This window comes from Symphalangus syndactylus, chromosome X (assembly GCF_028878055.3).
Source record: "Symphalangus syndactylus isolate Jambi chromosome X, NHGRI_mSymSyn1-v2.1_pri, whole genome shotgun sequence".
NCBI lineage: Eukaryota > Metazoa > Chordata > Mammalia > Primates > Hylobatidae > Symphalangus > Symphalangus syndactylus.
Genome location: NC_072447.2, coordinates 82,801,528 through 82,816,374, shown reverse-complemented (window position 1 = coordinate 82,816,374; position 14,847 = coordinate 82,801,528). Strand labels below are relative to the sequence as shown.

The window sequence follows — 14,847 nt, the reverse complement described above, 5'->3', positions numbered from 1 at the left end:
AGATGTTCTTATACAATGCTGATGTAAGTTTAAATTCATAGATCATTTTTTGAGTGCAACTTGGAAACATGTATAAAAACATTAAAATCTCATACTTTTTTAATTCAAAGAAACTTGTACTTTAATTTTATTGTTCTGCAGTTTTGTGCCTTTATACTACAAAAAAACTATGTACTTTTATAATATACAATCTGGTGAGTTTTGAAATACGTTTACATCTGTGAAACCATTGCTACAATCAAAATAATGAATATATCCATCTCTCCCAAAAGTTTTCTTCTGCGCTTTTATAAATAACCCCTGTGCCATCACCAGGCAACCACTGATTTATTTCATTACTATCAGTTTTCATTTTCTAGAATTTTAAACAAGTAGATCTGTACAAATGTATTTTTTTTGTTTTGTCTGGCTTCTTCCACTCAGCATAATTGAGATTCACCTTTGTTGCTGTGTGTAAGAATAATTCATTTCTTTTTATTGATGAGTAGTATTCCACTGGATACACACACACACACACACACACACTCAAATTTACTTTTCCATCTATTAATGGATATCAGAAGTGTTTCTAGCTTTTTGCTCATACACATAAAGCTGCTATAAACATTTGTGACCAAGACTTTGTGTGAACCTGTGCTTGGGTAAATACCAAGGAGTGAGATAGCTAAGTCATATGGTAGGCATAGAATTTTTTTTTAATGAACTATTTTTCTATCCTGTCCCTGTGTGTGGTAGATGCTCACTCTCTCATTCTTTCTAGATAGCTTTATCAGATTAAGGAAGTTCCCTTTTTTTAAATTATACTTTAACTTCTGGGATACATGTGCAGAACGTGCAGGTTTGATACATAGGTATACATGTGCCATGGTGGTTTGCTGCACCCATCAACCCGTGGTATATCTACATTAGGTATTTCTCCTCAATGCTATCCCAAACCTAGCCCCCCAACCCCCGACATGCCCCAGTGTGTGATGTTCCCCTCCCTGTGTCCATGTGTTCTCATTGTTCAGCTCCCACTTATGAGTGAGAACATGTGGTGTTTGGTTTTCTGTTCCTGTGTTAGTTTGCTGAGAATGATGGTTTCCAGCTTCATCCATGTCCACTTATCTGTGGGAGCTAAAAATTAAAACAATTGAACTCATGGAGTTAGAGAGTAGAATGATGATTACCAGAGGCTGGGAAGGGTAGTGGAAGGGTGAGTGCTGGAGGGGAATTGGGGATTGTTAATGGCTACAAAAAAAAAAAAGAATGAATGAATAAGACCTAGTATTTGCTTGCGCAATAGGGTAACTATAGTCAAAAATAATTTAATTGTACATTTTAAAATAACTATAAAAGTATAACTGGATTGTTGGTAACACAAAGGATAAATGCTTGAGGTTATGGATACCTCATTTACCAAAATGTGATGATTATGCATTGTATGCATGTATCAAAATAACTCATGTAATACATAAATATATATATACCTACTTTGTACCCATAAAAATTAAAAATAAAAATAAATTTAATAAGATATGTTATCCAATTTTCTATCATTATAAGGTTGTGAATAATATCACTAAACATAAATCTTTCTTCTCATTTATAATCATTTCCATAAGATAGAATCCTGGAAGCAAAATTACTGGTATGAATTTTTTAAAGGGTCAATTAATAAGGCCAAATCATTTTCCAGAAAGCTTAAACAAATAGCTACTTGAGGGCCTACTATATGCCAGATATTGTTTCAGGCAGATTATATTATACCAGTTTTACAGATGAGCAAAGTAAGATCCATTGACATTATTTTTCTAGAGTTATGGAGATAAGAGGCAAAGCTAGAATTCAGATTCATAATTTCCCAATTTCAAAGCTCTTGTTATTTCCATGTGGATTTCAAAAATAGTATTTTTGAAGTATCAAATTATATATTTACTAAAGAAAATGTGGAAAATGCAAGTAGAAGGTAGAGAAATGAAAACAAATTACCCATGAATCCACCACTTTCAATAGTTCAGTGTATTTCCTCAGTCTCTTATTCCAAATATAATTTTGGGGGTTAAAAATATAGCATTGTATATATAATTTTATATCCTGCCTTTTTCACTTAACATTTTTCAGTGCTGATCTATACTCTTCATAAATGTAATTTGAATGGTTGCATATTATTGTCAAGTGGGTGTTACCACATGAATATTTACAGTTGTTCAGCTCATCTGTGAATTTCTTCTCTTCATTCCCAGGACTCACCATCTCTGCCTCCCATGAGGCTTACAGAGTTCAATGTTGGAAATCATTGTAATCTTCAAAATAAGTCACCGTGTTGGATTGAAAGCTTCAAAATTTGAAAGAATTCCATCAAATACTTGCTGTGTAAATGTTTCTGGACTTTATGTTATTTAGTTTAGTGACTGAAATCCAATTTGGAATTTGGTAGCAGTTAATTCAAGCCAATTTTTTTTGTTTCTTCATTTCCCCTCCCCCAATGCATGAAAGCCTAAATGTAAAATATATCCTTTCATTCATGTTATCAGGTAAAAGGAAATTCAGAAAATTTCCTTAGAGTCTAATTCCCCCACAAAGATTATTAATCACATATATAGGGCCTTTTTGGTGTTGAAGGGAATCAAACTACATTTGCTGCTTGTGTGCATGTGCATTTGTGAACATGTACAGCATATCTATACAAAATTCTGCTATAGTGTGAAAATCAAGGCTAAAAACTTGAAGCCTTTGTTTAATTATGCTTTTCCTCCAAATAGCAACTTAAATGTTTGCTAGACTTTGAACCATCGCTATATCAAGTAAGTATCTAAAATTTGAGAGGGTGAATCAGTACACTGTGACCAAGGTCCTCAAATTGGAACTTGAACAACAATGTAAAACCTGTTCTGTCACAAATGTTCCTGAAAGCACCACAGCTACTCAAGAAGATCAAATTCAGGACATAAACTTTATTAAACGTAATAACCAGTGTTTTAAAGACTTTTTTGTCAGGGTGTGGTAAAATTCTCCAATTACTTTTATTCATTTATCTGCTACCTAGTTTTATTTTAGCCTTTATGAGTTATTTTATGATGAAAGAAAATCCATAAGCTTAAGTTATGGCCCATAGGTTTTGTTAAGGGTTTTCAGAGTAATTTTCAGGTTTAATTTCACTGCCTTTCATAAAGGTAAAGTTTCACAGCTGACATTAGCTTGAGGATTAGCACTAAAGAGCTGTGTTTTCATAGCAGGGGCTATTGTACAGACAGTGATAACCAAATAGTAATATGCCAATTCTTTCTTCTTTTTTTAGCTTCAGTAGTAGCTAAGGCATTAATACAGTTTGCATCAATTTCCCCATTTATTTATAATCAGCCTTTCTTTTAGTCCTAGTGCCTGAATCAATGAGTGAGAATACTAGTACTTCTTCTTTACAATAATAATATCTTAAGAGTATTGATGTCTTTCATTTTTTCATCCAGCAGTCTAGTGCCCAGCTGCTGACAATAAAAGCTCCAACTCTTTTAGAGATCAGTGGAATTTAGAAGCATCTTACAGGTATCAAGGAATTGAGTTTCTGGAGGGATGGTTTGGCTTACTAATTTATCTTCCCTGAAATATGTTTGAGTAAAAAAGAGTTGCCTGACACAATTTAGTGTTGGGGTTCCAGTGGAGCTGAGAAAGTGAACAATCCAGCTACTTAAAGCAACAACAAAACCCGTTCATCTGGACCCCTAGGTAATTTGGCCAAGGTGAGACTTTTGGCATAAATTAAATGGATTGTGGTCAGCATTACATTTGAGAGAATACTAGACATGACTACACTTATTAGGGCTAGTGACTGTTTCTCAAACTCAGAAGCTAAAAAGCAGCCTAGATGACTATTCACACACTGGATTTCAGGATGAAATCTTATATATTCAGATGGAAAAAAAATTTCCCCTTACACTCTTTCTCAAAATACTCTCTTGTTTGGGTTTTTCTTGAAAGCTTATTTGGCCATCCCCATGGTTTTATGACAGAGAAGCCTTGTCTTCTATTCATATAGATATGCACCTTTTTCTACATGTATGGCCTTTACTTACTACACAGCAAGTAGGCCTCAAAGTAATCTTCCTCTTTCCCATCAATCATCTTCTGCCAAGCATTCAGGCAGAGCAGCTGTTAACTATGATTCAAAGTCAGAAAAACATCAAGAACTTCTTTGATGCGTAGGGTGTATCAGCACTCAGCTCCCACAGAAGTCAAGTCACAAAATATAGTGTCAGTTAACTATAAGGATGTTCCAGAGAGGTAAAGCTCAGGAAAGCTATAATGCAAAGCTGATTGTTTAATGTCTTACAGATTTACACTGTCTTTAAAAGGCCAAATAAGGCTGGGCGCAGTGGCTCATGCCTGTAATCCCAACACTTTGGGAGCCCAAGGTGGCCGGATCACCTGAGGTTGGGAGTTCAAGACCAGCCTGACCAACATGGAGAAACCCCATCTCTACTAAAAATACAAAAATTAGCCAGGAGTGGTGGTGCATGACTGTAATCCCAGCTAGTCAGGAGGCTGAGGCAGGAGAATCGCTTGAACCTGGGAGGTGGAGGTTGTGGTGAGCTGAGATCGTGCCATTGCACTCCAGCCTGGGCAATAAGAGTGAAACTCTGTCTCCAAAAAAAAAAAAAAGCCAAATAAATCAGGGTTTTACCAGGGGGCTCAGAGATAAAAAGAAACCCTATTCCTAGCTTAGCATTTTGGTCTGATTGGTTTATAGACTCTGATAATATCTCTATCCATGGATCATTTGAATATTGACTAATGTACATAGGTACCCAACTGGTTGATTATTAATCAAGAATACAGAGTTTTGTTTAATAATTAGCACACCCTGATCTGGCTTCTTTGCTTGGCTTTCTTTGGATCCCTGTCCAGTAACCTCAGTGGAATCTCATTCCCTAATCATTGATACTCATTTTCTCCGTTTGCAAAATGAAGATACTCATTGTTAGGATCCTACTGCTGAAGGGTGCTATGTAACTTTCTAGTGCTCTTATATGTCTTTAATTATAGGAATGGAATGAAAAGTTTAACCATACAGTATTTCTAAGCAAAATAGTGTACTCCATTCTTTTGTCCATGCTCTTATTGCTGATTTGTTCTTGCAGGACTTAGAGCACTTTGTTAATGTTCTTCCATTCACTCCAACAGTGTCCTCAGAAAGAGACAGAATAAAAAAATTGTTCCCCATGGTACAGCTGGAAAAATTAAGGGGAAAAGAGATTAAGTGGTCCCCAATGGAACACAGCTGTCTGTCTTTTGCAGGGCTCACAGTTACCATGTTCAGTACACTGTTAAAGTAACTTGGCTTCCCAGGACTGGAATTATCATGGAGCAGTTAGAATTTTGAGAGTAATTACAACAGGATCACATTCTGAAAGAGTCACATTTTGTCAAAAATCTGAAAAGTATGCAATTTGTACAACTCACTTTCTATGTGAGAAGAATGCAATATGTGCCTCTTTCCCCTACTAGCCCCACGTGACACATATTTTTCACACTATGTGTCATCAACCAGTGCCATTACCTCCTGTGGCACTGTAGAGCCCAATCTCAGGGCAGACATTGCCAAGGTAAAGAATGCACTCCATGTTTATGCCAAATTGCACAAAGTATAGACATTGAGGTTAATGGAGATTTAAGCACAATCCTAGCAAGTCAGTTTTAAGAATATTGAATATTATACATTATTGTAACATGAACCTAAAATTTAACAGAGCCCAAATTCATAGGAATGTAACAGTCATTGAAAGCCTATTCTTTTCACCTCTCATCACACATATCTACATACATGTATGCACATGTACACACACACACACACACATTTTCTGCAAAGCAGGCTGCTTGTTAAGCAGGTGCAAATACTTTAATTTAAAAGAATGATTATCTGTTTTCTCCTTTTAGAAAAAGAGTCTAAGAATCACAGCATGTGAAGAACATTCAATTTATACATTCCAGAATCTCTGCTCTCAGAGTAGCTAAGAGATTCGGTACGGAAGACGTTCTATGGAGAAGCACAGGGGGCATCTAATGAGATTGTCAGGCCCTTGGACAAGATCCATATTCTTAGAAAATCAATGAGTTCCATCTCGTTAGGAATTGGTTGATGAGTTATGGTACATCTGCATTTCTTTAACCATAGCTGTAATGTACCATATTAAATTGTAGCCTTTTGCATGCGGGTATTATATAATATAATAATGAATGGGTGGCTCCTAGTAGCATGCAACCCATGACTGTTTACTTCCCTAAAAGGGCTAGGTCTGTGTCCTGCACAGTGTTCAAAACCATTAAACGTGTTCTTTTTAGCAGGATGGAACACAGCCATCAGCAGAATGAGTTAAAACCAACAATGAGTTCAATATATCAGGAAATAGATTGTTAGTAGGGAATGGCATTAAAGGAAAAAAAAATTAGATAAGATGCATTCAAGGAATAATTACTTTCACTCTGCTGGCTTAATCAGTGAAGGAACACAGAAGGAAAGCTGGCAGTGGGTCTTGGTAATATATGAACTATATTAGAGTGCCAGAAAAGGAGACCTCGGTAGTTAAGCGCAAGTTGCCAATCTGCTACAATTATTTTTCCCACCAATCTGCTCAAAATGATTGTATATAGTATTCTTAAAACCATGTGTCTTGGTGCAGAAATATTGACAAATGCTGGCCAGCTTTATCTTCCTATATCCTTCATTAAAAGTATATGCATATAATTGTTGGGTTTTTTCCTAAATTGTGGTTTTGTTAAACAATGTTGACAAACCCTAAAGTTTCAGACTACTCTAAGGAAGTTTCTATACATCTAATTTCATAGGGGTATAGTGACGTTTATTCACTCCGGTTGATTGATTGGTATGTGTGGTATGTAGACTCCTCTGTAACATCTCACCATCTGAACAGCCCCTTCCATGCGTTCAGTATTTCTGTCTTATGTTCCTACATGAATATGAATTGGGAAATTAGCCACAATGGCTTTTAGATAGAAAGCTGACCAGTCCAGTGACACTTAATCACGTTCAGTCTCTACTCAGCCTCACACATCTTTTGCCTTTCACTCTGCCATTGTGATGAAAGGAAAAAGAAAGAACTTTTCTTATGTGCCCAAGGGTGAAGTGAACTCTGGTTTGCTTTTTCTTACACTGAAGGCTATGTGTACTATTCTCCAGATGCATGTCACCTGAAAAAAGATACATAGAGGGGAACAACAGACACTGGGACCTATCAGAGGGTGAAGGGTGGGAGGAGAGAGAGGACCAGAAAAAATAACTAATGGGTACTAGGCTTAATACCTGGGTGATGAAATAATCTGTACAACAAACTCCCATGACACAAGTTTACCTATATAACAAACCTGCACATGTACCTCTGAACTTAAAATAAAAGTTAAAGTAAGTATAAACAAAACACACTAAAAAAGAAACACAGTAGCCCACTTACTCCTAAATCATACATTAACCTCAGAAATATTTGAGGAGACCCTCATTAAAGTAAGGCTCAAATAAGGTTTCCCTCAATTGATGCACCATTTGCACGAAAAGTCCTTTTTCAGACAGAATGGAGAAAGCCACCAATTAGCCAATCAGGAAGGCAGAAGTCATTCAAAATGCATAGCATTGAAAACTGAAGTTTGGAACAGTCATTGCTGACTTTCTGACCAATTAATAATGGAGAACTTGAATCACTTAAAAGAAGCCCAACCCATAGAGGTCAGGCTTAACACAAAACCAGAAAAAAATCTTTTATTCCAGCCAAGCTTATTTTTTTAAAAAAGTACTTACTTTGTCCTAGGTAAAGACCTCAAATATCTCTGTAGAAAATCCCATGTCATTTATTCTAGTGAATCAGTTACAAACAGCTCATATTACAAACAAAGTGTTGCTGGAAAGGGGTCCAGACCCAGACCCCAAAAGAGGGTTTTGGATCTCACGCAAGAAAGAATTTGAGGTGAATCCATAAAATGAAAGCAAGTTTATTAGAGAAGTAAAGAAACAAAAGAATGACTCCTCCATATGCAGAGGAGCCCAGAGGGCTGCTGGCTGGCCACTTTTATGGTCATTTCCTGATTATATGCTAAACGAGGGGTGGATTATCCATGAATTTTCCAGAAAAGGGGTGGGCAATTCCAGGAACTGAGGATTCCTCCCATTTTTAGGCCATATAGTGTAACTTCCTGACATTGCCATGGCATTTGTAAACTGTAATGGTGCTGGTGAGAGTGTCTTTTAGAGTGCTAAGGCATTATAATTAGCATATAGTGAGCAGTGAGGATAATCAGGTCATTTCCATTACCATCTTGGTTTCGGTGGGATTTGCCTGGCTTCCTTACCACATGCTATTTTATCAGCAAGGTCTTTGTGACCTATATCTTGTGCTGACCTCCTACTCATCCTGTGACTTAGAATTCCTAACCACCTGGGAATGCAGCCCAGTAGGTCTCAGACTCATTTTACCCAGCCGTATTCAAGATGGAGTCACTCTGATTCAAATGCCTCTGACATATTTTTCCCCTCCTTTTTATAAGAGAACATTTAATCCTAAGGTTTTTAGAGGGACGAAGATCCATCTTCTGTAACTTTTTCAGGCTGAATAGGAGTGATGATATTCCTGCCTAATTATTAGGGTCTCCTGTAGTTGGGGTAGAGAGGAGCTCAGTCAGAAAGTGTCAGTATGGTGAGGGCCATTTATAACTCTGACACAAGGTGATATCTGGAATATTAAAAAGTGTTTCATTTAAAGAAAACATTTAGTAAGCTTATCCTGTATTCCTACAAAAGGGTACAACAGCAATATATTCCACAACAGTAAAGCAAAATAAGTAATACTATCCCAAGTAAACTAAATAAGAAGGTTTTCCATGAACTGGGCAACTGTTGGAACCAAGCTGATATGGGGTTGCCAACTGATTCCAATGTGCCCAGAATTAGAATATACATCCAGATTTTTGACTACCCATCCCTCTTGTTTCTTCTGTGCAGTGGTCAGAGATTACCGATTGGTTCACAGGAATAAGTAGGGTTAGTCTAAATTGCAGGAAAAAAACTCAAAAACAACGAATGAGACTGGAATCTAATAACAGGTGTACCATAGTTCTTGAAACATAATTGTTCTCTCTCCAGTTTCCCATTTTTACTAAAGACATTATAATAGGACCAATTCATTTGCAAAAATAAGCCTTAGTCTTATAATTGGCTTGAATATTTGTATAAAGTGCAGCAAGAATAATTTTTTTCATATAGTAGGCATTTTAAATTGGCTTTGATGAAACTCTGTTTCATAAGGAATCTCAGATATGAATTTTTTTAAGCTGAGCCCAGCCATGGGTTTGTACCCTCAAATACCAATGAGTTGAGTAAATTTCTCTCCTCTTGAAGTCCCAAGATAACTTGAACCTGCTGAGCCTATCAGAAAGTGACATTCTTTACTTACCACAGGTTAGAAACCCTCAACAAGGACTTTGCAGAAAAGGCATGAGGCCAATTTTCCCAAGGGGCTTTTATTGGATCTACAAGTTAAGTTTGATTCCTTAAAAAGAAGCATGCCATTCTAGCCAAAGCCTTGGTAAAACAAGATTCTCCAATTGTGTCCTGCTGCAAAAGAAAACATTCCTATTGCACTTATGCAAATAACTATATTTCCATAAATTAAGAATACTCACAAATAGTTTCCAAATTCTAGAGAAATTAGGTAGAGAGAAACAAATATGCTCCAAATTTTGTTCACAGGAGTATATTTTATTCAATTGTTAAAAGCTGTAAAGGGCTCAAAAAAACTTTCCTTGACTCTGAAAAAACAGTCAGCAACATTTTAAGCAAAAAGTTTAAAAAGATTACTTCAGACTTTTAGTTTAGTCCATGCAGTTAACTCCTGTTCTGCTTGATATTTATGAACATTTCACCTCTCTATGAGAGTCTTGAAAGTTTTTTCAAGGTTACCATAACTTATGATAACCTGGGATTCTATTTTATTATTTAGCCAAATTGACAACTTAAAAATTTGAAAAAGGCAAAAACCTTTACTCATGAAGAGGGAAGACTTAGCTTTCCAAACAACCTGTCTCTTTTCTTTCCCTTCTTTTTCCTGCAGTTTATTCAAAAGGCAAACAAAAATTTTTATTATCCTTTAATATTATATAAAAATCTTCTTCAAGAGAGAAATCCAAATTTCACCTTTTGCATTAGTGTACTATTAATGTAAACCCCAATTTTTAATAAAACCTGATAGACAAATCTACCCAATTTTAATGTTTGACCATAAGGTTAAGATTTTCATTAACCTTTTACAACCCTTTACAAATTTTTGTTAAAAAAAAGATCAGTGCTCTAAGGAAAACATGTTATACTTTTATTCCAATCTTCACTTTATGGAAGACCTGAACAATTCTCCTTTAATTTTAGCCAATATGTTCACACACAATTTCTTTCACAAAATTAATTTTTCACAAACCTTCCACAACTTGCTGAAACCTTCAGCTTTATCCTAACTTAAAATAATCCTTTAACCCTTTAAGCAGAAAAATCTATATTCCCATGCCTTTTTATAATCTTTTACCAAAACCATATTTCACTGTCCTTACACACCTTGCATGTAAAATGTTTTATTTACCAACAATTACTAAAGTCATGTAAACTAAAGGCATAACGGTTTTTATTTTTCTGATAAAATATTTAAGCTCTTTTTTAAAAAACCAATTAGTCAATGCTCTTTCACATTACACACACATCACATATAAATACACAGACACACAGAAGATTCAATAGTTGTAAGGGTTTTCATTTTCCCACTTCTTAATTAGATTACTACCTTCTGGGTGGAACCCTTGGAGGAACAGGGCCAGGAAAGCATTACAGTTTCTACAGCCTAATAAGCAGGCATAGCTGGAAGGCAAAAACAAATCCCAAAAATTAAGGGTCCCATTTTTATACTGGATCCCCAAAAGAGAAATGCTACAGAAAAAGACAATGCAATGATTTTATCATGTATTTTTTTGCAAAGCAATCCAAAGCCAATTAGCCTATTCTTTGATTAGCCCATCCCCCATGGGAGGTTTATCTCTCAGTGAGCAGGGGAACATCTCCATACCTTCTGGGTGGCCAAGAGCATACTACTTTGATCCAAACGTGCAAGGAGCTGAGTATCCCCCCATAACTTTCATTAGCTATCTCCAAAACTATATTTCCTACCTAGTTATTACACACCAAAGCTCTCTCATAATGTAAAGTAACTTCTGATACCCCCAAAAGTAAAAAATGTCAGATAATGCAATGCAGAATAGAACAGAGCCTTAGATTTTCAGAGGGATTATTTGCTTTTAATTCCTGGGGTTGTATGATGAAAACAGAGGATTTTCCCAAAACGGGGACTGTGGCACCTCCTCTGTTTTCCCAAGGAGTCCCAGGCTATTAGAACTTGAATAAGAAGACTTTTATATATAGCACTTTAAAAAAAAGTTTTAAAAATTTCTTATTACCCAACTTTTGCCAGGCCAAGCAGCCAATATTTCTGGCTTTTAAACTTTACCAAAGGCAACCTCCCAGGTGCTGAGAGAAAGGAAAATTCAAAATGGTCCATGGAGGGGAAGATAATCAACAAATGATAAAGGTTACACAGATATCAAATGAGAAAGGACTCATTCCTTAAGCCAGGATTGAATCCTTAACCCAGGCCACCATTGTGAAAAGACAAAGCCTTAGTTACTAAGCTACAGCATTGGGCAGTTTCCATTGCCCTTCCCAGAAGGAGCCTAGAGCAGCCAATTTTGAGCTTGCAATGGTTGTTAACTGCTCAAGATAATTTTTATAGCTAGTTATGACAGGCACCCCAAAATTTCTGTCTGCTGGATGGCAAAGACCAAGAGAAAGTACCACCATGTGGCTACAAGGTGAAGCTCCCAAGGACATAAAACAAGACTAAAAGGAAACTTCATCCAGTTTTTCCCCAACAAGGACCCGCAGCAAAGTTGATAACTGATCAGTTTGCTGGACTGTCTTGAACAGCAGGCTTATGGAGGCCTAAGCCTGTGTTCTACCCTAAGGTATTCCTCTTTATGACAGAGTAATACAGAGAGACAAATTTATAGCACAAAATACACAAGACTCACTACAGCAGCCACTCTGCTTAGCACCCAATGTCAAACTGGCAAAGCTCAAACTTGCCCCCGGATTGGCCCTGTCATCTTTAATTCAACAAACAACCAGAAGTTAACATATGGTCTTTGGGCAAGATGGTCACCCTGAGTAACAGAAAATATAGGAAAGGGAAAGAAGAGAAAGAGACAGAGAAAAAAGCATTGCCTGTGGCAGAATGGGGAAGGTGAAAAGAGCTCAGGGAGGCCAGAGAAAGTCCTACCCATTGCAGCGACATGCAATCAAAAGTTCAGGCGGCCACTTGTCAGTGGCAAAGGGATCTTTTCCAGCAGTCCCATCAGCTCTCAAGTTTCCCCTTTTGGGGAGATAAAAACTTCCAATGTCCCAAGATCCCGTACATACGTAACCCTGTCACACATAGCCATTAGCAAAGAGTGCAAGACAGATTAATCCAAAGAGAATAGTGGTTAACATTCCATAATGCCAAATCCATTTTTAGTTGAGAGGGACTTTCCTGAGCAGGATCTCTAACCCCCTAAATCTTAGGAAGGACTAATCTTCATAAGTTTGGTCTCGAACACAAGTTGGTTTAAGCATGCTTGCCTTTTTCCTAAGAGGGTCCTTTAACCCATCCATCTTAGGAGAGAGTCTAACTCCCCTAAATTGGGCCTCTAACCCAATCCCACCCTTTACCCAGGTAAAATGCACCCCACTTACCCAAAGTCACCAATTGGTGTTGCAGTTTATTTCCTTTGGGTCGGGGTCTCCTCAGTATCATCCTTTCATGGTTACCAGGAAGATGTTACTGAAAAGGGTCCCCAGTCCAGACCGCAAGAGAGGGGTCTTGGATCTCACACAAATAAAAATTCAAAGCAAATCCATAAAGTGAAAGCAAGTTTATTAGAGCAGTAAAGAAACAAAAGAATGCCTACTCCATAGGCAGAGCACACCCAAGAGCTGCTGACTGGCCACTTTTATGGTCATTTCCTGATTACGTGCTAAACAAGGGGTGAATTATTCATGAGCTTTCCAGGAAAGGAGTGGGCAATTCCCAGGACTGAGGATTCCTCCCCTTGTTAAGCTATATAAGGTAACTTCTTGGTGTTGACATGGCATTTATAACCTGTCAAGGCACTGGTGGGAGTGTCTTTTAGCAGGCTAATCATTATAATTAGCATATAATGAGAATGACCAGGTCACTTTCATTGCCATCTTAGTTTTGGTGGAATTTGGCCAGCTTCTTTACCACATGCTGTTTTGTAAGGTCTCTGTGACCTGTATCTTGTGCTGATGTCCTACTCATCCTGTGACTTAGAATGCCAACCACCTGGGAATGCAGCCCAGTAGGTCTCAGTCTCCTTTTACTCAGCCCCTATCCAAGATGGAGTCGCTCTGGTTCAAATGCCTCTGACAAAAGGACAACTAATACCTTTCTAGATTTAAGAAAGGCATAAAAGAGGAAACTTCTGCACAAGAATCTTATTTAAGTAAAGGTTACTGAGGAAATTCAAGGCATGAATGTCTAAAAGGAATCTTTAATTTATAGATACAAATAAAAATATATGTATAATGTCTTATACAGGAATGTACAAATATATTGGCATGCATTTTTTTGTTATAAGCAATATTTTTCAAATCTAATATTCTCACTATGTGCAGTGATATTGAACAATTAGTTTCTCTTTTAATATTACAATATTCATTTTTGCACAGCAGCAAAGTATGTCAGTGTTCAGACTTCCAAATCTAGAGGGGTAAAATAATTGTGACAACAAAAAGTACATTTTAAGCAAACATTTTGAAAGAAAGAATCTGAATATTTATGGTTTTGAAAAAAAACTTCTCATAAACTTTAACTGAAGTACTCATATCAATTTTGCACATTAGCACAGTCTCAGACCCAGATCCTGACAATGTTGGCAAACTCTAAAATAAATCTGGATATAGAATATAAGAAGGTCAATGAAAATAAAACACAATTCACTACACAGGCAAAGCAAAAGTTTTGTTATTGGAACACTAAAGAATGTAGTAATAATTAGTCAAAAATTATGATTAGGTTATACTTACCAATCCACTGTCATGCTATACATAAATTACCCTGGACAATTAGAAAACACATATTAGAATAATGTGGTTCAGACAAACCCAATACAAATGCAAATCTGAAGTTACCTCTGAATCACAAAAAGTCTGTGTGTGTGTGGCAGGGCTACCACATTCTGAATATTGAAGGTCCTGTAAAATATAAAAGATCAAAGGGGAATACTGGGGAAATGAGGCAAGATGAGATAGGAAACACTAACATTTTTTTTTTTTTTTTTTTTTTTTTTTTTTTTTTTTTTTTTTTTTTTTGAGACAGAGTCTCGCTCTGTCGCCCAGGCTGGAGTGCAGTGGCGCAATCTCGGCTCACTGCAAGCTCCGCCTCCCGGGTTCACGCCATTCTCCTGCCTCAGCCTCTCCAAGTAGCTGGGACTACAGGCGCCCGCCACCACGCCCGGCTAATTTTTTGTATTTTTAGTAGAGACGGGGTTTCACCATGGTCTCGATCTCCTGACCTCGTGATCCGCCCGCCTCGGCCTCCCAAAGTGCTGGGATTACAAGCGTGAGCCACCGCGCCCGGCCAACACTAACATTTTTAACCCACTTTCCACTTGATTGTCATTTCCCCTAAACTTTGAGGCCTTCTATTTTCTACTTACGTATTTTCAATCTATAAAAATTATGGTTTTGTTGAGGGTAAAATTAATTTACCT

General features: G+C 37.1%; 1 protein-coding gene across 4 annotated transcripts in view; it reads left to right on the top strand.

Moving 5' to 3' along the window:
* The window catches only part of ZDHHC15 (zinc finger DHHC-type palmitoyltransferase 15), a 258,275-nt gene that overhangs the window by 167,138 nt on the left and 76,290 nt on the right, over positions 1-14,847 (top strand). For 2 of the 4 annotated variants that reach the window (XM_063634714.1, XM_063634711.1), the window contains one exon: positions 2,226-6,721. The exons of 1 other annotated variant lie outside the window; for it this stretch is intronic. In XM_063634714.1, the coding sequence (XP_063490784.1) occupies positions 2,226-2,284 (59 nt within the window). In that variant the 3' untranslated portion in view covers positions 2,285-6,721. Of the gene's footprint in view, positions 1-2,225; positions 6,722-14,847 lie in introns of those variants that run through there. One more of the 4 variants, XM_055269487.2, reaches the window with a different exon arrangement.